General features: G+C 41.1%; 1 protein-coding gene across 1 annotated transcript in view; it reads right to left on the bottom strand.

Moving 5' to 3' along the window:
* Positions 1-26,032, bottom strand: part of ecpas (Ecm29 proteasome adaptor and scaffold) — a 146,266-nt gene that overhangs the window by 2,833 nt on the left and 117,401 nt on the right. Inside the window, exons 38-48 of the mRNA XM_072258157.1 lie at positions 23,895-23,961; positions 23,150-23,241; positions 16,987-17,053; positions 14,926-15,117; positions 11,331-11,542; positions 10,220-10,263; positions 9,820-10,012; positions 5,759-5,897; positions 1,484-1,589; positions 1,307-1,395; positions 1,150-1,221 (exon numbers count right to left, since the gene is read on the bottom strand). Of these exons, the coding sequence (XP_072114258.1) occupies positions 1,150-1,221; positions 1,307-1,395; positions 1,484-1,589; positions 5,759-5,897; positions 9,820-10,012; positions 10,220-10,263; positions 11,331-11,542; positions 14,926-15,117; positions 16,987-17,053; positions 23,150-23,241; positions 23,895-23,961 (1,273 nt within the window). The remainder of the gene's footprint in view (positions 1-1,149; positions 1,222-1,306; positions 1,396-1,483; positions 1,590-5,758; positions 5,898-9,819; positions 10,013-10,219; positions 10,264-11,330; positions 11,543-14,925; positions 15,118-16,986; positions 17,054-23,149; positions 23,242-23,894; positions 23,962-26,032) is intronic.

Raw genomic sequence — 26,032 nt, 5'->3', positions numbered from 1 at the left:
GCATTTTGCATGTTGACCCACGAACAAACTGCCCAGAGGTTTGGTGATACCACACTTGAGATTGTGTGCACAGTTCAGTCTTCATACCAAAGGAAGGATACACTTGCCTTGCAGTTACTGTTTTATAGACTCACTCAGTTGACTCCTGTAATGAAAGGTTTATCTTCTGCAGAGATAAGAAAGATTACTTTATGTAGGTTGGGTAAATGAGGAACAATCTCATTTTAACTTGGAGGTTTCTGAAATATTTAACTGGGTAGGATACTCAGCTGTTGTTTTCTTCAGTGTTTAGAAATTGTAAGTAATCTCAGGATAAGGCTTGGCCAGTAAAGGAGAAATTTCCTTACTCAAAAAGATAGCAAACTTTTAGAATTACCTTGCCCAGAGAGCATTGGATGCTCTGTTGGTTGAATGTAGTAGAGGCTGAAACTGGCAGATGTTTGGAAGAGAATAACGTGTCAGACATACCACACGGGATCAGTTATGATCTTGAGCTTCACAAGAGGCTGGAAGGAGCACGTGGCCTCCATTCATTTCTAAATCTTAAGATGTTTAGCATTCTGGGAACAATGAGGGATTCCCTCTCGCAACAGCAAAACCTGATCCAGTGATGGGGATGAAAACTTAAGTAGACTCAGTCTTTGGGAGAATCTTGACTGTCTGTTAAATCCATAATGACTTAGCACTTAACATGCATTCTATGAACAAGAATCAGCTCCACGAATGGACATTACAGAAGCTCATGACATGCAAAACCCAACTAGCTGAGCCAATGTGAGGAAAATGGCTGTGTTGAACAAGTTTCTAGTGTGATTTGACAAAAGCTAGTAAGCTGGCAAGTTTGGACAACTTTATTTATTAATCTAGTAAACTTTAACGGAAATGTGTTTCTCCAGGCCAAGAACACTCTTGAAGGGTAGCATGGGCTACATTAACCATTAGTGATCAACTATTTATGAAGTAATAGGCACTAAACTAGGAAGTGTTTTTAGGAATATATAAACAAATATTTCTGAGTGGAACAACCAGCCAGACCATTCCAGATCATGTGCACTAATCATACCATCGTTAGGTGGCTTCAGACAATAAATTGTTTCCAGTAACAAGCTGTCCTTTCCAGTGTTCTGTAGGTAACTTTTATTTACTTACCTTCAAGTTTTTTAAAGAGAAGTTCTAATATTGATAAAGCTTCTGTTCGTACTGAAGAGTAGCTCTTGTTTTCTGAAAAGAAAAGTTAAAACATGTGAGTTTATGTTTAAACTGTTCTCCAAACCAAACAAAAATCTCATCTTTCACATTGCCTCACCTAATGGAAAGGTGAGTGCAGAGCAAGTATCTTTCAAGATCTCAGATAATGTCTCTGTGTCTTTGTTGTCTTGGCTGAGAAGCAGTAAGCTGCAGGAACAAATGGCATCCTTTATTACCAAGTTTTATAAAATCTGCCGGTCAGGTTGCAGGCACAAAATGTCATTACTTTACTTACCCCTGGAAGTAAGCGTTCATTGCTTGGAGCACTCCCAGTTGAACTTTCCATGTACTTAGCTTTAGCCTTTCACACATTAAGTGACACAATTCTACATGGTACCGAGCTGCAGAAGAGACAAATAACATCTTTATTATCAAATCACCAAAATGCCAACATACAGTATATACTGTGGACTCAATAATAAAGCTCAGATCAATGCATTTTCCAGCCATCAGAAGTGATATCTACAGCAACCCACAATGAATTGTGTGCAAAGAAAAATCTACAGTACTGTGCAAAAGTCTTAGGCGCATGTATATAGCTAGGATGCCTAAGAATCTTGCATAACACTGTAGCAATTTTATGTATTGCACTGTACCACTGCCGCAAGAAAAAGCAAATTTCATAACATGTGAGTGATGATAAACCTGATTCTGATATGGGTTTCTATTGTGGACTGAGAATGAGAAGGGGGCCAGGACAGGGGAGTCATGGTTGGGAAAAGGGGAAGGAAGAGAGGAGGGAGCAGGAAGGACCAGAGACACATTCTGTAATGATCAATAATTCAGTTGTTTGGAATCAAATGTCCTTGCCTCGTGTCTCAAGGCTGGGTGTGTCTGCTCCTACGCCACCGCTGCCCTGGCACACCTTCTTTGCCACCTGTCCCTCACCCTCCTGCGGTGCTCCACCCCTGCCATTCCCAACATCCTTTAGTCCCACCAGAGTTTCAAATTCGCTCTCTGCTCCATGTTGACAAATACAGTACTGTGCAAAAGTCTTCAGTAACCAAGCTATGTACAATGTCTATAAAAAGTATTCACCCTCCCCCCCCCCCGGAAGTTTTCATTTTTATTGTTTTACAACATTAAATCACAGTGGATTTAATTTGGGTTTTTTTGATACTGATCAACAGAAAAAGACTCTTTTGTGTCAAAGTGAAAACAGATCTCTACAAAGTGATCTAAATTAATTACAAATATAAAATACAAAATAATTGCATATGTAAACACCCCCTTCAAGTCAGTATTTAGTAGATGCACCTTTGGCAGCAATTACAGCCATGAGTCTGTGTGAATAGGCCTCTATCAGCTTTGCACATCGGGACAATGCAATCTTTTCCCAATCTTCTTTACAAAACTGCTCAAGCTCTATCACATTGCATGGGGATTGTGAGTGAGCAGCCCTTTTTAAGTCCGGCCACAAATTCTCAATTGGACTGAGGTCTGGACTCTGACTTGGCCACTTCAGGACATTAACTTTGTTGTTTTTAAGCTTTATGTGTAGCTTTAGCTTTATGCTTTGGGTCATTGCCTTGTTGGAAAATGATTCTTCTCCCAAGTCACAGTTCTCTTGCACACTGCATCATGCTTTCTTCCAGGATTTCCCTGTAGTTGGCTGCATTCATTTTACCCTCTACGTTCACAAGTCTTCCAGGACCTGTTGCAGTGAAGCATCCCCACAGCATGATGCAGACGCCACCATGCTTCACGGTAGGGATGGTGTATTTTGATTATGCACGGTGTTTGGCTTATGCCAAACAGAGCGTTCAGTCTGATGGCCAACAAGCTCAATTTTGGTTTTATCAGATGTGGAACCTCCTTCCAGCTGACTCCACAGTCCCCACATGCCTTGTGACAAACTCTAGCCAAGATTTCATGCAAGTTTTTTCCCCCAAAAGTGACCACACACAGTGATCTCCATTTAACTAATTATGTGACTTCTAAAACCAATTGACTGCACCAGTGATGATTTGGTATGTCATATTAAAGGGGGTGAATACTTACGCAATCAATTAGAAACACAGAAAACCTACAGCACAATACAGGCCCTTTGGCCCACAAAGCTGTGCCAAACATGTCCTTACCTTATGTTCCAGGAGTCTCTTAAAAGACCCTATCATATCCGCCTCCACCACTGTCATCGGCAGTCCATTCCACACACTCACCACTCTCTGAGTAAAAAACTTACCCCTGACATCTCCTCTGTACTTACTTCCAAGCACCTTAAAACTGTACCTCTCGTGCTAGTCATTTCAGCCCTGGGAAAAAGCCTCTGACTATCCACATGATCAATGCCTCTCATTATCTTGTCACCTCTATCAGGTCACCTCTCATCTTCTGTTGCTCCACGGAGAAAAGGCAGAGTTCAATCAACCTATTCTCGTAAGGCACGCTCCCCAATCCAGGCAACATCCTTGTAAATCTCCTCTGCACCCTTTCCATGGTTTCCAAATCCTTCCTGTAGTGAGGCAACCAGAATTGAGCACAGTACTCCAAGTGGGGTCTGACCAGGGTCCTATATAGCTGCAACATTACCTCTCGGCTCTTAAACTCAATCTCATGACTGATGAAGGCTAATGCCTTTTTAACCACAGGGTCAACTGCATAGCAGCTTTGAGTGTCCTATGGACTTGGAACCCAAGATTCCTCTGATCCTCCACGCTGCCAAGAGTCTTACCATTAATACTATATTCTGCCATCATATTTGACCTACCAAATGGAACCACCTCACATTTATCTGGGTTAAACTCCATCTGCCACTTCTCAGCCCAGTTTTGTATCCTATCAATGTCCTGCTGTTACCTCTGACAGCCCTCCACACTATCCACAACACCCACAACCTTTGTGTCATCAGCAAATTTACTAACCCATCCCTCCATTTCCTCATCCAGGTCATTTATAAAAATCACGAGGAGTAGGGGTCCCAGAACAGATCCTTGAGGCACATCACTGGTCACCGACCTCCATGCAGAATATGACCCGTCTACAACCACTCTTTGCCTTCTGTTGGCAAGCCAGTTCCGGATCCACAAAGCAATGTCCCCTTGGATCCCATGCCTCCTTACTTTCTCAATCAGCCTTGCATGGGGTACCTTATCAAATGCCTTGCTGAAATCCATATACACTACATCTACTGCTCTTCCTTCATCAATGTGTTTAATCACATCCTCAAAACTTTCAATCAGGCTCGTAAGGCACAACCTGCCCTTGACAAAGCCATTCTATTTCTAATCATATTGTATCTCTCCAAATGCTCATAAATCTTGCCTCTCAGGATCTTCTCCATCAACTTACCAACCACTGAAGTAAGACTCACTGGTCTATAATTTCCTGGGCGATCTCTACTCCCTTTCTTAAATAAGGGAACAAATCCGCAACCCTCCAATCCTCTGGAACCTCTCCCATCCCCACTGATGATGCAAAGCTCATCACCAGAGGCTCAGCAATCTCATGCCTCGCCTCCCACAGTAGCCTGGGGTACATCTCGTCAGGTCCGGGTGACTTACTCAATTTGATGCTTTCCAAAAGCTCCAGCACATCCTCTTCCTTAACACCTACATGCTCAAGCTTTTCAGACCGCTGTAAGTCATCCTTACAATCACCAAGATCCTTTTCCGTAGTGAATACTGAAGCAAAGTATTCATTAAGTACCTCAATTATTTTATGTTTTATATTTGTAATTAATTTAGATCACTTAGTCTTTTTCTGTTGATCAGTGTCAAAAAAGAAAGCCAAATTATATCCACTATAATTCAATGTTGTAAAACGGTAAAAATGAAAATTCCAAGGGGGGTGAATACTTTTTATAGGCACTGTACACGTACAGTACTCAAGGCTTTTGCACAGTAGAATGACCAGAGATGTCAATTAAATGAACAGAGATGTCGATTAAAGCGTGGCATGTTTAGATTAAAATCTTCATTGTAAGTAGGGTCATGGAAATTTTTAATGGAAAAAATGAATTAAAAATGGAAAAGAGGCAACAGAGAGAAAGATTGCATGGATGAAATGAACACTAGATTAAATAACCATGTCTTTTTTCTAAAATAGCATTTTAATGCCCTACATAGGCTGTCGCCCATGGTTGTCACTGAAGTACAATTGATCCTACGGCAGAGATTACTTGCAAATTGTTGGAATATTGGAGAGGATGTTTCCTGTCGTGGGGGTATCCAGAACTACAGGGCACAGCCTCAAAATTGAGAGGCGACCCTTTAGAACAGGGCTAAGGAGGAAATTTTTTAGCCTGAGTGTAGTGAACCTGTGCAATGCTCTGCCACAGACTGCAATGAAGGCTAAGACTGTCGGGGAATCAAAGGATATGGCGAGAAGGTAGCTGTATGGGGTTGAGTGGGATCTGGGATCAGCCACGTTGGAATGGTGGAGTAGACTCAATGGGCTGAATGGCCTAATACTGCTCCCACGTCTCATGGTCTTATTTCTTACGCTTGGAAGTGGCAATTGAGGGTTCAGGGAACGAGGGAGCATTATGTAATTCACTGAAATAACTTACCCTGTGTTTCTAAAGTTCTGGGCCAGGCTTTCCCAAGAGTATCAAAAGCACAAAGCAGATATTCCATCCGTAGTTCTTTCTCTCTCTCTCCCTCCTCTTCCTCATCATCATCTTTTCTGGATGATCCTGTTGCTGTACTCTATTGAAGTAGAGCATTCAATGTTCAATAATCACCTCTAAGGCTTTTACTTTTTATCTTTAAGAGGTCTGATGTGTAGTTATACAAATTTGATTCAAACCACCCAAAGTGGTTAATGTTCTGAAACTAATGAGACATATACTTGGACAAAGTATCGTAAGCTGATGTCCCCACATCACATCACAGAAATTATATATGTAATGGCCAGGTGTACATTAGTTTTAAGAAACTGAGAGGCACCCAAAAATTTGTTCGTTACTTCATATTTTACTGTTTTTATGAGGAGTACAAGTTAGAAGATGATAGGGGAACTCAGCAGGTTGGGCAGCATCCATGGAAACGATCAGTCAACATTTCGGGCTGGAACCCTTTGCCAGGACTGAAGAGGGAAGGGGCAGAGGCCCTATAAAGAAGATGGGGGGAGGGTGGGAAGGAGCTCGACCTGCTGAGTTCCTCCAGCGTGTTGTGAGTGTTGCTTTGACCCCAGCATCTGCAGAGTATTTTGAGTGTAGAAGTTGATAGGTGAAGGCAGGTGAGCATCACGTATCACCTTCCGGCTTGTACCCCTCACCTGGCTTCATCCATCACCTTCTACCTTGTTACCCTCACCTGGCTTCATCCATCATCTTCTATCTTGTTACCCTCACCTGGCTTCATCCATCACCTTCTATCTTGTTACCCTCACCTGGCTTCATCCATCACCTTCTATCTTGTTACCCTCACCTGGCTTCATCCATCACCTTCTACCTTGTTACCCTCACCTGGCTTCATCCATCACCTTCTACCTTGTTACCCTCACCTGGCTTCATCCATCATCTTCTATCTTGTTACCCTCACCTGGCTTCATCCATCACCTTCTATCTTGTTACCCTCACCTGGCTTCATCCATCACCTTCTATCTTGTTACCCTCACCTGGCTTCATCCATCACCTTCTACCTTGTTACCCTCACCTGGCTTCATCCATCACCTTCTATCTTGTTACCCTCACCTGGCTTCATCCATCACCTTCTATCTTGTTACCCTCACCTGGCTTCATCCATCACCTTCTATCTTGTTACCCTCACCTGGCTTCATCCATCACCTTCTATCTTGTTACCCTCACCTGGCTTCATCCATCACCTTCTATCTTGTTATCCTCACCTGGCTTCATCCATCACCTTCTACCTTGTTACCCTCACCTGGCTTCATCCATCACCTTCTATCTTGTTACCCTCACCTGGCTTCATCCATCACCTTCTACCTTGTTACCCTCACCTGGCTTCATCCATCACCTTCTATTTTGTACCCCTCACCTGGTTTCATCCATCACCTTCTATTTTGTACCCCTCACCTGGTTTCATCCATCACCTTCTATCTTGGCACCCTCACCTGGCTTCATCCATCACCTTCTATCTTGTCACCCTCACCTGGCTTCATCCATCACCTTCTATCTTGTTACCCTCACCTGGCTTCATCCATCACCTTCTATCTTGTTACCCTCACCTGGCTTCATCCATCACCTTCTATCTTGTTACCCTCACCTGGCTTCATCCATCACCTTCTATCTTGTTACCCTCACCTGGCTTCATCTATCACCTCCTATCTTGTTACCCTCACCTGGCTTCATCCATCACCTTCTACCTTGTTACCCTCACCTGGCTTCATTCATCACCTTCTACCTTGTTACCCTCACCTGGCTTCATCCATCACCTTCTATCTTGTTACCCTCACCTGGCTTCATCCATCACCTTCTATCTTGTTACCCTCACCTGGCTTCATCCATCACTTTCTATTTTGTACCCCTCACCTGGCTTCATCCATCACCTTATATCTTGTTACCCTCACCTGGCTTCATCCATCACCTTCTATCTTGTTACCCTCACCTGGCTTCATCCATCACCTTCTATTTTGTACCCCTCACCTGGCTTCATCCATCACCTTCTATCTTGTTACCCTCACCTGGCTTCATCCATCACCTTCTATCTCGTTACCCTCGCCTGGCTTCATCCATCACCTTCTATCTTGTTACCCTCACCTGGCTTCATCCATCACCTTCTATCTTGTTACCCTCACCTGGCTTCATCCATCACCTTCTATCTTGTTACCCTCACCTGGCTTCATCCATCACCTTCTATCTTGTTACCCTCACCTGGCTTCATCCATCACCTTCTACCTTGTTACCCTCACCTGGCTTCATCCATCACCTTCTACCTTGTTACCCTCACCTGGCTTCATCCATCATCTTCTATCTTGTTACCCTCACCTGGCTTCATCCATCACCTTCTATCTTGTTACCCTCACCTGGCTTCATCCATCACCTTCTATTTTGTACCCCTCACCTGGCTTCATCCATCACCTTCTATCTCGTTACCCTCACCTGGCTTCATCCATCACCTTCTATCTCGTTACCCTCGCCTGGCTTCATCCATCACCTTCTACCTTGTTACCCTCACCTGGCTTCATCCATCACCTTCTATCTTGTTACCCTCGCCTGGCTTTATCCATCACCTTCTATCTTGTTACCCTCACCTGGCTTCATCCATCACCTTCTATCTTGTTACCCTCACCTGGCTTCATCCATCACCTTCTATCTTGTACTCCTCACCTGGCTTCATCCATCACCTTCTATCTTGTTACCCTCACCTGGCTTCATCCATCACCTTCTAGCTTGTACTCCTTCCCCTCCCTCCACCTTCTTAATCTGGCTTCTTCTTCCTTTCTTTTCAATCCTGATGAAGGGTTACAGCCTGAAATGTTGACTCTTTATTCCTTTCCACAGATGCTGCATAACCTGTTAAGTTCCTCCAGCATTTTGTATATGTTGCCCTGGATTTCCAGCATTGGCAGAATCTCTTCCTTTTATGAGTCTCCCTTTCACTCCCTGTCTTCAAAAGATAAAGGGCCTACAGCTTCCCAGTTGGAAAAGGCCTGCATGGATATTGAATAAACAGTTGGAGGACAGATCCTACCATTAGAAAAGTGTACAGGAAATATTTCAGACAGTCTCTCCTTCGTCAAATGGTAACGATGTACAATTTTAAACTGAATCAGTGAATAACTAACACAGATCGAAGAAGAGTTAACCAGTTTCAGAATCCGTGTCCAATTCTCCTTCATAAAAGTCAAATTGAGCTCCTTTTCCCAATCTTGTTTAATCTTAAATAAAGGACGCTTATCCCATTGTAATAATAAATTATTAATTCTTCCAATGGAACCCTTCATCAAAGGGTTCATACTCATAATAGTATCTAACAGGTCAGCATCCAATATGTAAGGAAAATTACTTAAACATTTTTATAAAAAATGTCTAACTTGAAGGTATTGTAAAAAGTTTGAGTATGAAAGAGAATATTTATCAACTAATTGTTCAAAAGACATCAATCTATCTTCTTTAAATAAATTCAAAAAAGAATTAATTTTGAAATTTGATTTTGAGAAAAGATGGGGTTCACTTGCTCGTTATTATCATTTGAGTTAGTTGATAGATTTCCTGCACAATCTAATTGCAAATTTTTGGTACATTTTTTTTTCTTGCTGGCGGTTTGATGTTTATCTTTAGAAGCTTTTTGTATGACGCACGACTCTGGGGTTGAACACCGAATGGGGGTTCCCCCCACCCCCCCACTTTTTCTTGCTTAGTAGGGTTTTTTTAAAATCACCAAAAATGCTTCAATCTTTAAAATAATGACTTTTTTTCTTGAGACATTGTAAGTATTGCTTACTTCGATGTACTTGTGTTAATTTTGAATAATAATAATAAAAAGATTTGAAAAGTGTACAGGGGCTCTTTGAAGTCAGCTAATCTCCTTTCAAGAATTGCTAGTATCTTAAATAAATTTTGAAACTACAAGGATCTGGCAACTACAAAATCTTTACATCATTAATAATAGTTGGCAAACTACCACTGGATCTGTTCAAGTCCACTTGCAATATTAATTTTACCTTTTTAATAACAGGGAATAGAATATCCACCATATTCTGGAAACAATCTTCTTTTGTTGCTTGCAGAATGTTTGCAATACTTTTCAAAGCAACCATTTTGTACCGAAGATTTTCTTTCTGGCATTCTTTTAACATAACCTGAATAATGGTGTCTATACTAGGCTGGCCAGGCACAGATTTCTGCAATTCTGCACTGGGGACAAAAGTCAAAGGATAAAAACAAAGTCATGATGAAGACAGAAACAAGACCCTTTGTTAAATATATATAGTCGTTATATATTGAGAGTGATACTATCTTTCATGATACTTATAAGGCTGCAATTTCTATTTTTATTGTTCTACTGAATTACTTACTACAATTATACAAGAATGACCTATTATGTTTGTTGTTGATGCTTACTTGCACGTAGTCACCACAGTGTCAACAGCTTTCAATAATTCCTCCTGAAAGAAGAACAAATTTCTGCTATGACAGCATTTTGGACCCTTTACCTCCCCCAATCCCTCTCTTAATGACACTAATTGTGAAAATAACATTTCAAATGAAGAATACAGTTCAGAGCATTGTTGATTGCTTCCACTATTTTCCATTTTTGTTTCACATTTTAAGCATCTACAATTTTTTTTTCAAATTTTCATCTTTAAAAAACGACCTTAAGTTTGAACACATTTTCCCTTACACTGCAATTCCAAAATATTTTAGGTTTATTTAGGTTCATTTTTTTTTACAACCCTGCAGATTCTAAAGATTTCACTTATGAATCCCTTTTGGCAAGCTGAACAAAAACAAGCATTCCTAACAACTAAGGGTCAATCCCATACTTCTCTGGCATCACCTTTGCATTCATTTCTGATCCTCTCTTACAGACCTGCAGTGGATGTAGAACCTAGTTGGTAAGGTGGATCTAACCATTCCTGTACAGTTCAGATGATCTTTTATGAAGGAGGCTGTAGATGTGAAATCTAAACTCTAATTACACAATGTGAGGCAAAATTGCAAAGGCACATAAAGAAGAAACATGTTCAAAGCACCAATAATGGAAAATGCAGTTCTACAATGACTCTAACCAATAAAACTAAATAGGAAGAGAAATAGATAGCAATCAAAAATCTGTCACGTTTATCAACAGAAGAAAGGGAAAAGAAAATATGATGAAACACACACAATATGCTGGAGGAACTCAACAGGCCAGGCAGCATCTATGGAAAAAAATACAATCGATGTTTTGGGCCGAGACCCTTCGGCATTACTGAAGGGTCTTGGCCTGAAACGTCGACTGTGCTTTTGTCCATAGATGCTGCCTGGCCTGCTGATTTCCTCCAGCATTTTGAGTGTGTTGTTTGGATTTCCAGCATCTGCAGATTTCTCTTGTTTGTGAGAGAATATGATGATATTGATTAAAAAAAGTTACCATATCTAGTCTTTAAAACAAGTATGTCCCTACAGATTTCCCTTTTACTAGTTCCTGCTAAGTTACTTCTGCAATGCAATATGAAACACGATGTCTCACCTTTCCTGTCCAAGTTCGACCTGCTATTCCCTGTAAAAGTGCATTCAGTATCATCCCTAAGTGTGGTGGAACCAATGAACCTGTCTGCTGCTTAGCAATGGATGCCATAGCTGTTGCTCCTTGCGCTTTCATCTTCCAGGATTGGGACTGCAGTGCCTTTTGTGTAATAGCAATCAATTCCTGCATGTATAGTCGTATTCCACCAAAGCTACCTGTAGCAAAAGCATAAATATTAACCTATCAATGCCACCTGAAAATAGATCAATTAGTTGTCTTAAAGGGACCATGTTATTCAAAATTTAGTTCACCTGCTACAAGACATAGACATATTTATCTACCAATGAAACTGATGATTTCAGTATGATTCAAATTTCAATGTTTCTGGTTGTGCATGATTGACATAACTTGAGCTGATGGTTCAGTAACACATACTACATAGAAAACCCATTTATACTTTGCATGTTCAAATATCAAGCCAGTCTGTATCAGGTATTCAGCTGCCTGTTCTGGAGTTCTGTCCTATTCTCTCACCTTGGTGGGAGAGGTGAGGTGAGCAAGCCCATGGTCAAGACTAGAGGTGAGGGAGACATAGAAATTGAGGGATGAAGCATGAAAGGAAGGGGAAAAGAGAGAGGCAAAGAGTTAAGGGAAATGTGATCAGAGAGATGATAAGTGGAATAAGTAGGAACAAATCGAAAAAAAATCAGATATTGAAAATGGACAGAGTGAGGAAAAGTAGAAAAAAGTTAAAAAGAGAAAATTAGGAGAAAAAAAATGGAGTGGAGAACGTAGAAGAATGTTTTAAAAATATTATTTTTTCTGAATTATCCAGGAAAAACATAAGTGACTGTAAAACCTAAGACAATAATCTAATACAGATTCAGAAGCTGGGTAAACAGGATTTAACTAGTTCTTGACACTTCCAGATGTTATCTGAATTTTTTCCATGCAGCACACTCCATAAGACGCTTAAGACATATGGCCTATTTTTGTTCCTTCGGCCCATCAAGTCTGCTCATCACAGAAACATAGAAACCTACGGCACAATACAGACCCTTTGGTCCACAAAGCTGTGCCGAACATGTCCTTACCTTAGAAATTACCTAGGGTTGCCCATAGCCCTCTATTTTCCTAAGCTCCATGTACCTATCCAGGAGTCTCTTAAAAGACCCTATCATATCTGCCTCCACCACTGTCGCCGGCAGTCCATTCCATGCACTCGCTACTCTCTGTGTAAAAAACTTACCCCTGACATCTCCTCTATACCTACTTCCAAGCACCTTAAAACGGTGCCCTCTCGTGCTAGCCATTTCAGCCCTGGGAAAAAGCCTCTGACTATCCACATGATCAATGCCTCTCATCATCTTATACACCTCTATCAGGTCACCTCTCATCCCCCATCGCTCCAAGGAGAAAAGGCCGAGTTCACTCAACCCATTCTCATAAGGCATGCTCTCCAATCCAGGCAACATCCTTGTAATTCTCCTCAGCACCCTTTCTATAGCTTCCACATCCTTTCTGTAGTGAGGTGACCAGAACTGAGCACAGTACTCCAAGTAGGGTCTGACCAGGGTCCTATATAGCTGCAACATTACCTCTCGGCTCCTAAACGCAATCTGACAATTGAGGAAGGCCAATGCACTGTATGCCTTGTACCATTAATACTATATTCTGCCATCATATTTGACCTACCAAGATGAACCATCTCACACTTATCTGGGTTGGACGCCATCTGCCACTTCTCAGCCCAGTTTTGCATCCTATCAATGCCCCGCTGTAACCTCTGACAGCCCTCCACACTATCCACAACACCCCCAACCTTTGTGTCATCAGCAAATTTACTAACTCTTCCCTCCACTTTCTCATCCAGGTCATTTATAAAAATCCCAAAGAGTAGGGGTCCCAGAACAGATCACTAAGGCACACCACTGGTCACCAACCTCCATGCAGAATATGACCCCTGTACAACCACTCTTTGCTTTCTGTGGGCAAGCCACAAAGCAATCTCCCCTTGGATCTCCTCCTTACTTGCTCAATAAGCCTTGCATGGGGTACCTTATCAAATGCCTTGCTGAAATTCATATACACTACATCTACTGCTCTACCTCCATCAATGTGTTCAGTCATATCCTCAAAAAATTCAATCAGGCTTGTAAGGCACGACCTGCTTTTGACAAAGCCTTTCTACAGGGGCACAAATGACAGCATCCTGACTGGCCGCGTCCCTGCCTGGTATGGGAACTGTACTTCCCTCAATCGCAGGACTCCGCAGAGAGTGGTGCGGACAGCCCAGCACATCTGTAGATGTAAATTTCCCACTATTCAAGACACTTACAAAGACAGGTGTGTAAAAATGGCCCGAAAGATTATTGGGGACCAGAGTCAGCCCAGTCACAAACTGTTCCAACTGCTACCATCCAGAAATCTAGTGATTCTTGAAAGTTCATTATTAATGCCTCCACAATCTCTTCAGTACCTTGAGGTGTAATCCATCTGGTCCCGATGACTTATCTACCGCAGATCTTTCAGCTTCATAAGCACCCCTCTATAGCAACAACACTCACTTCTGCCCTCGGCACTCTTCAACTTCTGGCATACCGCTTGTGCCTTACACAGTGAAGACTGATGCAAAATACTTATTCAGTTCATCCACCATTTCCTTGTCCCTCATTACTACTGCTCCAATGCCATTTTCCAGCAGTCCGATATCTACTCTCGCCTCTCTTTTACTCTTTATATATCTGAAAAACTTTTGGGTACCCTCTTTGATATTGTTGGCTAGCTTACATTCATGTTTCATCTCCCTCCACCCCTCCCCATGTTATTTAGATACCATCTGTTGTTTTTAAAAGTTTTCCAATCCTCTAACTTCACACTAATCTTTGCTTCATTATATGCCCTCTCTTTTGCTTTTATGTTGGCTTTGACTTCCCTTGTCAGCCACGGTTGAGTCATCCTGCCTCTAGAATACTTCTTATTTTGGCATGTATCTATCCTGCGCCTTCTGAATTACTCCCAGAAACTCCAGCCATTGCTGCTCTGCTGTCATCCCGGCTCGTATCCCCTTTCTATCAACTTTGGCGAGCTCCTCTCTCATGCCTCTGTAATTTCCTTTACTCCACTGTAATACTGATACATCTGACTTTAGCTGCTTCTTCTCAAATTGCAGGGTGAATTCTATCATATTATTGTCATTGCCTCCTACGGGTTCCTTTACTTTAAACTTCCTAATCAAATCCGGTTCATTGCACAACACTCAATCGAGAATAGCTGATCCCCTAGTCAGTTCAGCCACAACTATTTCCTATGAATAATTTTGGAGTTTCCAATATTCATTTATTAAACTGGCTTCCCTTTTTTGTTAATAAATAAGAATTGTGATTTCAGTGAAGAAAAAGGAATGAGCATGAACAAGCATTTGAAAGTACAATAATGATTATGATTAGATCGAGAAAAATAAAATCTGTTTTATGAGAAAGGATACCATTCCTGTAGGCCTTGATTGAGGTACTTATCCAATTACTAAATTTGACCACTGTTAAACTTTCTATAGATTAAACAGTTTTAAACCTGCAGAGATAACATTTCTACCTACCAGGTACGTTCTCCTGCCATACTTCCATCCACAGCTCAGAGTCACTGCTTTCCCCCTTATCTTCATCTGGGATTTCATGCATTCCAAGAAATGCGAGGGGTAAGGCCAGGGCTGCATGTTGCTTGATTATATCGGGGCTATGCCGCCCAATGGCATTTACAGTTAGTACGCAAGCTGACTGATAGACGGGCTCTGAAAAATTAAAAGGCAAACTAATTTCTATAACCAGTTAAATAGATCATGAGGTCTATTTAGCAAATAAGATACAAACACAGTATGGAAAACTCCCAACTGTTTCATGCTCTTTGAATCCTGAGATAAATCCCACTTTCAAATTATCCCTTTTTATGACAGCTCCCAGTTTAAAAATAGACATGTTCAATTAGCTTATTTTGGTGAAACATATTGGACCAAAGGGATAACTCAAAATAAATGAAATGATAAGGATGTCATTAGATCCATCTTCAGGATGCTAGGTGGCATCTACTACATCCACCCATTTCTTTAACCCAGGTAGGTGCTACTGATGTAATCACAGTAAAAGGGAAAGTAACACATTTCTAAGTTTTGTGTCCTTTGGAATCTTTAAAAACATGTTCATTCTTTCCACAGCATTCCAAGGTAGATTTTAAAGATTTTAATTTTAAAGATCTACAACCAACAATTGGAAGGAATTTGTCACATTACTTCTAAATGTGCTCCTAAGACTGTACCTTTTAGTTCTGGACTCTCTGAGAAGCAGCAGCTACTTGTCAATTACATTGTCTATCCTCAATATGATCACTTCTCATTTTTCTAAATTCCAGTGTTTATAGACCAAGTTTCACCCATTGACCTTTGGAGGGTAACTCCAACATTCCAGGAATAAGATTCGGAAATCTACAGACCAATCCTTTAGAACTTTAGGTGTAGTGTACTTGGATATCCAGAATCATTCAGTAAGGTGCCATGTCGACGTACAAGGCTCATGGTAATGATGGGGATATAAAAGAGTTTGTTTTCCTTAAGAATTCTGAATCTTCAGAATTCTCTACTCCAGTAAGGTGTAGGTGTGGAATCACTAGCTATATTCAAGACTGTATTCAGACTTTAGGGAATCATGGGCTATGGGAGTCAGGAAGAAAAAGGAAGGAGAGATCAAATCAGCCATGACATTATTGAATACCCCAGTAGACACAGAAGGGAATGTCTCAACTCTTGTTCTTATTCAATTGTTTATTGATGAAGCCGAACCAAGTTAACAAAGATTCAATCTTGCCAGTGGAAGGCCAAAAACATTCAACCAGATTGTCCATTTACACCACTGATAAATATCAAACCATTAAGCAATTTCTGCAGTCAACTGAAGAAGCTGACATTGTATCAGTTAGATTATACGTCCAAATCCCCTCTAATTATTGGAAACCCAGTTTATGAAGTAATTGTGTTTTACAGCCGAGGTCTTTCCAAGATATAAACAATAATAACTGCCACTGGGATAGTCCCCATTGAGAAATAGAATGATTATGAAGGTTAATCAGGTGGTTAAAATTAACCATAAATCACATGGAACTACTGAAAGGAATGCAATCTACTTTAGTGAGATTTCAGAATGAGAGGAATTAATGGATGAAAAACTGATACAGAAGAACCCAGTGCCAGAAACAGAATTTCAAGTACTCTTCAAACAAGTTCTTTAAAAAGGATTTGCAGTCATATTCTCAAAAGAATTTGTATTGTCTTTCATGGTCTTTTTTTTACTTCTCTAATCTCCTTTGGTAATATTAGTTATATGTGCTGCAGATTCTATTAAAGTTTGAGATAGGACATTAGGATAACACCTTTTTTCCTCATGATATAGCGTGATGGACTTTTCTTGTCCATTTAACAGGGTGTCAACATCTCATCTGAAGGATGGCACTTCTGAAAACTCACCAGAAGTGTGTCTATGCAGATTTTTCTAATGTGGGCCTTTAGGACAGACTTCTATCACTGTGGATTCTACTCAAGTGTGGGATACTCCAAAAGCCATAGCTGACACTAAAACAAAGTGGATAGGGCATAACATGTAAATGTACTTACCATCTTTTTCAAGGTACCACATGTTGAGTTTTTGAAATAATTTTTCTGAGCTGCTGGACCGTGCTGTCTGTAAGACAACATTTGAGTCTTGTATCATTAGATATTTACATTGTATATCAATATATGCAAAACATGAATTACGTATTCCATTGAATCCTCCCTACAGAAAGCTCAGAATATTACTGCAGCACCAGTCCATTCTTATCATTGGCATACCAGTCATGGTATCTCTAGGGACAGACAACATATACAGGAGCATTGTTCTATTTACAGTTCGATTTTGGGAGAGGGAGGAACAATTGGAGAAATTTTCGACCTTTGTCTTCTGTGAACATAACTGGTTTTCAGTGGCAAAATTAATGCTTAAAAGCCACACGGCATTTTACTTAGGGCTGCTTTGCTTTAGGAAGTGGTTCAACAGTCTCTCATTCATGCAGTGACTACAGTTACTATGTGAGGTGAAATCTAATTCAATAGGTCAACCATTGCCAAGGAACAGAAGTACAGTCCAAGAACACTTATTCTGGGGCTTTATGGAGCTTCTTATGACTTCTGATATTCCAGAACCGAACCTGAGCACAGCCATGTCATATTAACCCAAAAATGTATAGAACCTAAGGGTAGCAAACTAATCCAAAAGCCTTTCTGAATAACTCATTCTTGTAAACAAGGAAATTATTCTCAAGGGGACACTTCAGATTTCTTCCAAAAAATTGTATATTACACATGTAGTATTTCAAGGGTATCCTAATCATTACGAAGAACAAATTGAACTGTGCTGGGCTGACATCTCAACACACTCCTATATGCCTGCAGTAGTCTGTTCTGTTTTGTTATCACATGAAAGAAAGTTACAGGGAAATAGTAATTCATCTTAAAGTTAACTCCCAACTGCCCTTCTGATCACTAGCTCTGCTCTGATTTCTATTTCACACAAATTATCCAAATTCACATATTACTCAATCACGAAGCAGATTTCATCAGAACCCGAGAACCTTAATATTGCCCATTCAAGAGAAATGGACACTGGAATAGTTAGAGCCACTATTATTTCAGCTCAGAGGCTCAAAGTTCAAAGTAAAATTTATTATTAGATTACATATATGTCACCACATACAATGAGATTTTTATAGAACAGTAACTATAAACAGGATCAATGAAACAGTAAGAGCATAGAAGACAACAACTGTGCAAATGCAAACATAAATAAACAGCAATAAATAACAAGAGCATGAAATAACAAGATAGAGTTCTTAAAGTGAGACCACTGGTCATCTATCTTAATAGATAAATGTAGTTAGCCCCTTTTGTTCAAGAGTCTGATGGTTGAGGGGTAGTAACTGTTCGTGAGCCCGGTGGTGCGAGTCCTGAGGCTCTTGTGCCCTCTACCTGATGGCAGTAGCAAGAAAAAAGCATGGCCTGGGTGGTGAGGATCTTTGATGATGGATGCTGCTTTCCTATGACAGCATTTCATGTAGATATGCTCAATGGTTGGGAGGACTTTACTCATGATGTACTGGGCTGAATCCATTACCTTTTGTAGGGTTTTCCATTCAAAGGCGTTGGTGTTCCCATACCAGGCCATAATGCAGTCGGTCAATAAACATTCCACTACACATCTGTAGAAGCTTGTCAAAGTCTTTGATGTTATGCTGAATCTCCACATACTCCTAAGAAAGTAGAGGTTTTGTCGTGTTTTCTTTGTAATTACATATATATGATGGGTCCAGGACAGGTCCTCTGAGATAGTGACACCCAGAAACTTAAAGTTACTGACCCGCGCCACCTCTAAACTTCTGATGAAGACTGGCTCATGGACCTCTGGTTTCCCGCTCCTGAAGTCTACAATCAATTCCTTGGTCTTGAGTAAGAGGCTGTTGTTATGACACCACTCAGCCAAATTTTCAATCTCTATCCTGTATGCCAATTCATCACCACCTTTGAGATGGTGGACAACAATGGTGTCATCAGCAAACTTGCATATGGTGTTGGAGCTGTACTGAGCCACACAGTCATAGGTGTAAAGCAAGTAGTGCAAGGGGCTAAGCACATAGCCCTGTGGTGCACCTGTGCAGATAGAGATAGTGGAAGAGATGTTTTTTGCCAATCCGAACTGTCTGGGGTCTGCAAATGAGGAAATCCAGGATCCAATTGCACAAGGGGAACAAATTGAGTGCAGATTGAATTAATAAAGAACTCTCAATTCGGATCAAGTGCACATTACTTATAATGAATTATTAGGAACCAGAAGGGGTGAAATGTGAGTTTGAATTAATAGAAGCAATTTCAGCTATCAGGCCATTCATCATTTAATCAATATCAAAACCAAATCATTAGATCAACCACTTTGCTGCTCTGAATGATTGAAATACGACGTGATTTTTTATTCATTCAAAGGACCTGGGCTTTGGAAGTGGAGTCAGCATTTAACTGCCAATCCCTCATTGCCCTTTGAGTAGGTGGTGGTAATGTATCTTCTTGAAGTGTACATATATCCATAATGCTGTTAGAGAGGGGGGTCCAGGAGTCTGACCCAAAGATGACGAAGGGCAGTGATACATTTCCATGTCTGGTAGCTTGGAGGACAACTTTCAGTAGTGGCATCCCGTGTTTTTTCTGCACTTGTCCTTCTAGCTCAGCGGTCCCCAACCACCGGGCCGCGGACTGGTTTCGGACCACAAAGCATGTGCTACCGGGCCGCGAGGAAATGATATGATTTGGCGATAGGAGTCAGCTGGACCTTTCCTCATTCCTGGTCACGGCCACTGTTGAGCCATTATGCATGCGAGGTCATTACTCACGCGTCATCCATGTCAGCGCGGGAAGGAGATCAACTCCTCGAGCTTGCAAATGACGGCAGGCTGAAAAGTATGTTTGACATAACATCTCTGCCGGCATTCTGGATCAAAGTAAAGGCTAAATATCCTGAGATAGCCACGAAAGCACTGAAAACGTTGCTTCCATTTCCAACATTTTTCTGCGAAGCAGAGTTTTCTGCAATGAATGCAAGGAAAACTAAATTGTGGAATAGACTGGACATAAGGAACCCCCTTCGAGTATCGCTGTCTCCCTTCACCCCTCGATAGGACTGTGTTGTTGCACGGAAACAAGCCCAGGGTTCCCACTGATTCAACGATATTGGTGTGTTGCACTGATTTTATACGTTCGTATGGGGAAAATATGCGCTGTGTGTTTAATATCCAAACGTTACTTAAAATGTTATGATGCTATTGATTTACTTATATAACCATATAACAATTACAGCACGGAAACAGGCGATCTCTGCCCTTCTAGTTCGTGCCGAACGCTACTCTCACCTAGTCCCACCGACCTGCATTCAGCCCATAACCCTCCATTCCTTTCCTGCCAAATATACCTATCCAATTTTTCTTTAAATGATAATATCGAACCCGCCTCCACCACTTCTACTGGAAGTTCGTTCAACACTTACTTCAAGCTCCCCTGTCCTCCCCTGATAATTGACTTATCACTACATTCATGCGAGAAAGATATGCGCTGTGTGTTTAATATTAAATTCATTAGATAAACCCTTTTAGAAACGAAATTGAGTGTATAGCCACTATATTATCACCTATATTCCGGTCGTGATTAACACCCGCCCCCCCTCCCCTGAACAGAATCGCCAAAAAGGATTTGCAGGGGAAAAAAAATCGGCAGGTCAAGACGCGCATGCGCACTGGTGCCCACGCAAGGCTTCATGGTCATTGTAGTCCTTTTCGGGGTAAACACAACGTATTTGACTGCTGCTCTTGTCCGTTTGGCAACCCCTACCCACCACCCCCCCCACCGGGTCGGCCGGTCCGCAAGAATATTGTCAATATTAAACCGGTCCGCAGTGCAAAAAAGGTTGGGGACCCCTGCTCTAGCTGGTATGTGGTGTTTGGATGGCTAAGGGCCTTGGTGACTTACTGCAATACATTGGGCAATTAGGAAATGAGTTACTGATTCTGCCCTGCCCTTGTAGACACATTGTGTATATGACTACTGCAGTTCAGTTTCTGGTCAATGGTAATCCTAAAATATAAATAGTAGGATAAGTGGCTATAAGTCTTGGCATAAAGTGATTATTTTCCTCTTTGAGCCAATGTGTCTTTTTTTTTAAAAAAAAGTACCTTACACAACACATTCAATCCTTCTGCAGAAATTTACTTCCTAGTTCTCCAGTAATTTTTTCCTCACAGGATGACAGTTTGGACAGTTTTCTGTAAGGTTTCCTTCCTTAGTTTCTCATTCTTATCTATGATCATCACTCACTGTAATTCTCATTATTCATATCAGTTCAAGATTGCTTAATGCCATTTCCAGTACACCAGTGTAAAGGAGAATGAAATATCTGTTACTCCGGATCTGACGAAGCACAAAAAACACAATGAGGATGGGGGGGGGGGGGGAACCAACAGAAAGAAATATTGAATGTTCATAACGATAAAGTGATGCTAGGCACAGGAGCTCTGTACGAGGTGACTGACAGGAAAGTAGTAGTGGTTGCGGGTGGGGGAGGGAGGTGTGGAGGAGAGGATTAGTGGTAGAGGTGTTGATCAGCTTACTGCTTGGAGAGATAACTGTTTTTGAGCCAGGTGGTCCTGGTAGCCTCCTCCCCTGATGGGAGTGGAATTAACATTCCATGAGCAGTATGGGTGCAATCCTTCATGATGTTACTGGCCCTTTTCCAGTAATTTTTGTATACATGTCCTTGATAGCAGGTAGGCTGATGCTAGTGCTGTGCTGGGCAGTTTTGACTACCCGTTGTACAGCCTTCCTGTCTGCCGCAGTGCAGTTTCCATACCGTGCAGTGATGCAGCATGTTTGGATGCCCTCTACTGGCCATCTGTAAAAGGATGTGAGTATGGATTTGCACAGTCAAGCTCTCTTCAGCCTCCTCAGAAAGTAGAGGCATTGGTGAGCATTCCTGATTGTTCTAGGACCATGAGAGGTTGCACAAGATGTGTACTCCCAGGAGTTTGAAACTGCTGACAATTTCCATTGCTGAGTCATCAATGCAAAGAGGGGTATGAGTGGTCAGAGTTCTCCTGCAGTTAATTACCTTCTCTTCTGTCTTGCTGACATTGAGGAAGCGGTTATTTGCCTAGTAGCAAGACTTAAGCTCTTCCATCTCCTCTCTGTAGGCCCTTAAGAGTTACATCCATTATCTAATCTTAAACTACACCAAAGCATCTTTACTAAATAAACAGACAAAAAAGTGGAGGAACTCAGCAGGTCAGGCAGCATCAATGGAAAGGAATGTTATTTCAGGCCAAGACCCTTCATCAGGAGTCCTGATGAAAGGTCTTGGCCCGAAATAACATCCCTTTATTCTTTCCATAGATGCTGCCTGACCTGCTGAGTTCCTTCAGCATTTTGTGTGCATTACTCTGCAGAATCTCTTGTGTTTATGATTTACAATTTACTGAATAAACACAAGCTCAACATCTAACAGCTAACATTGGGACATCTTGTTTGTTCACTTCTATTTTTGGGTGTACAATAATGCTTGTACTATGACCAGGTGACTAGATAATCAAAATAGAGATCTCTGGGAGAGAATGACTAACATGGCACTAATAATATACAACAATTATATAGCTGCTGTGATTTTATGACAACACACTGAAGTATTGGTATGTCTTCTCCTACTGCAGTGAAATATAAGGCAGACCATTACCTTCACAACAAAGCCTAAGACCTTCTCCTGATCAAAAGCTAAATCACTGCATCATATGCAACATCTTTCTACTTCTTGCCCTGGACTGTACAATTTGACACATCCACACTGGCCTGAATCCATACTGAACACATCTAAAGCATCCAAGTCATAATGGACGTTACCAAACTGGTTTAAATATCCAAATTAGCAAACCTGGAACTCTTGCATTGAGATTTGAAGAAAATTGGATTTAGAACAGCACTGTAGTGTAGGTTTGGAGTAAGTTTTATTTGAAACAAAGTAAAATAAGTCTTCCCATTTATCTCACAGATGCCATGATTGATCAAGACTACTGAATTCAGAGAAATTCCTGAAGATATTCTACATGGTTCACCATCTACAGCCCAAAGTTCATGCTGTTCCTAACACTGTTTCTTTATTTATTTTCCAGTTACTTAACAACTAAAATCACATAATGTCATATTTCGTAAAACTCACCCGAACCAAATGACCGACTGCAACAGCGTAAGCTTTTCGTATGGTAGCATTACGGTCATTTAAACCTGTCAACAGAGCGCTCAACAATTTACCTGTCAAAAATGAGAACAATGTTACAACAGAATTATACATTGCAGATGGACTGTCATGTCAGTTAGCAAATTTGGTTCACTGTGTGCGTATACTTTCAAGTCCATTATTACTACTTCAGTATTTAAAACCAATGTTTACAAAATATGAATATGCACTCACTTGATTTTAGAATGACATTCACATTCAATTCAGAATGCACTGTCTCAAATGAATGCAAATTTAACAGCAGCTTTCAATCGAAAACTAGCTGAAATCATTGATGGAAAAGTAACTGTCAGGACTTTGATTAAAAGAGCAGCGAACAGAATTAACTGGAGAGCACTTTCAAAGAGCTAGAACAGGCACAAATAGCAGACTGCAAACACGAGCAAATCTGCAGATGCTGGAATTTCAAGCAACACACACAAAAGTTGCTGGTGAACGCAGCAGGCCAGGCAGCATCTCCAGGAAGAGGTACAGTCGACGTATTGGGCTGAGACCCCGAAACGTCAACTGTACCTCTTCCTAGAGATGCTGCCTGACAAATAGCAGACTGAATGCTTTTGGAGCTGCACAATTTAACGTACTTAACACGAAATATTGATAAGATAAGCTTTTGTAGCTTTTTCCGAAAAAATAAAAGTATCAAATAACAAGCATTCTGTACACTCACTTGCAAATGAATTTAAGTCTTGTGGACATTTGGTTGTCAAAAACACCACCACATGGGCACAGCCTCCCTGTAAATCACAACATCGTATTAACTGTTAGAGTGAGTTTTTGGGTAGATAGTTCATTTACACTTAAATGACTTTGGCCACCAGTCTTCTGTTTGACAAAGTACTGTGGACTGAGTTCACAATAATGCATTTCCTAAAAGCTGTGAATATCAGAATACTAGCCAGACGCTGCGATAGAATTGTGAAGTTTACAGGTAGTTTCGAAGATAGCCTTATCTATACTTTATAAATATTAATTACCCTCTATGTTAGCACGTAAAATACTAAATAAGTGTATTGTGGGTTTGACTTGCACTCCTAAAGGCTGCGAGTACCAACCCAGACATGTTGGCGTCGGGAGGAAAGGATGAAGTCAGAAGGTGTGAAGTTTTGTATGTAGCTTCAAAAGGAAGCATTGTCTTAACTTTGTAAATAGCGATTGCCCTTTGTGTTCAGCATATAAATATTGAGCCCACATTGGGCTAGTAGAACTTTCTACCGAAGGCGTCTCCGTCCGTACGATGCCTGCTGTACCTTGTTGTGTGGAATAAAGAAGCTGCTTTGTATCTACCAGTAACTCTGTCTCTCCGGTGATTTCATCCTCGCCACAACACTTGGTGTCAGAAGTGGGATACTTCGTGACCCATTGTGTGGCCAGCGTCCTAGCATTAACCAAGAGGTTTAATATTCTGATTTGCTTTTAATAAATGTAATAGCATTACCATGCTTGATGCAGCTTATGCCTCAAGTTATCTGTAGGATACCCATTAGTACACTTACCTTTTGCATCTTGGAAAGCAAGGATGTAATTGTTGAGGCTTTATAAAACGTTGGTGAGGCTTCACTTGGAGTATTGAGAGCAGTTTTGGGCTCCTTATCTAAGAAAGTATGTGCTGACATTGGAGAGAGTTCAAAGGAGGTTCAAGAAAATGATTCTGGGATTGAAAAGCTTATCATATGAGGAGCACTTGATGGGAATGGGCCTGTATTCACTAGAATTCAGGAGAATCGGGGGTGGGGGTAGGGGGGATCTTATTGAAACCTAAATGTTGAAAAGCCTCGATAGAGTAGATGTGGAGAGGATGTTTCCTATGGTGAGGGAGACTAAGACCAGAGGGGACAGCCTCAGAGTAGAGGGATGTCCATTTAGAATGGAGAAGAGGAGGAATTTCGTTAGCCAGAGAGTGGTCAATCTGTGGAAGTCAATGCCAGAGGCAGCTGTGGAGGCCAAGTCATTGGTTATATTTAAGGTATAGGTTGATAAATTTTTGATTAGTCAGGGCATGAAGGGGAGAAGGCAAGAGATTGGGGCCGAGAGGGAAATGGATCAGCCATGGTGAAATGGTGGAGCAGTAACGATGGGTCAAATGGTATAATTCTACTCCTGTATTTTATGGTAGTATGGTCTAGAATGGTCTGGAGGCCTCTCTACTGTGGCTGCCCTGTGAGGTGAATGGTGACCTAATCTTAAATGCTGCAAACTGTGGCTCTACCAACAGACTACCCTGATGGTTTCCCGACAATTTGTGCTGTCAAAACTCTTTTTCCCAGGTCTAAATGTCTCCAAATATTATAGACATTTAAAAATAACTGAAATACGTTCAAATAATTAAATAAAAACTAAGCACTCATTTAAAGTATTAATTTAACAAAACATTATAAACATTAAATAAATTTAATATATAATATCAGCTAACATAGAAACATAGAAAACCTCCAACACAACACAGGCCCTTCAGCCCACAAGGTTGTGCCGAACATGTCCCTAGCTTAGATATTACTAGGGTTACCCATAGCCCACTATTTTTCTAAGCTCCATGTACCTATTCAAAAGTCTCTTAAAAGACCCTATCACATCCACCTCTACCACTGTAGTTGGCAGCCCATTCCACGCACTCACCACTCTCTGAGTAAAAAACTTACCCCTGACATCTCCTCTGTACCTACTCCCAAGCACCTTACGCCTGTGCCTTCTTGTGGCAGCCATTTCAGCCCTGGGAAAAAGCCTCTGACTATCCATACGATCAATGTTTCTCATCATCTTATACACCTCTATCAGGTCACCTCTCATCCTCCATCGCTCCAAGGAGAA

The sequence above is a fragment of the Mobula birostris genome, chromosome 5, assembly GCF_030028105.1.
Source record: "Mobula birostris isolate sMobBir1 chromosome 5, sMobBir1.hap1, whole genome shotgun sequence".
NCBI lineage: Eukaryota > Metazoa > Chordata > Chondrichthyes > Myliobatiformes > Myliobatidae > Mobula > Mobula birostris.
Note: the sequence above shows the minus strand (reverse complement) of the source record. Positions and strands in the feature narration are given on the sequence as shown.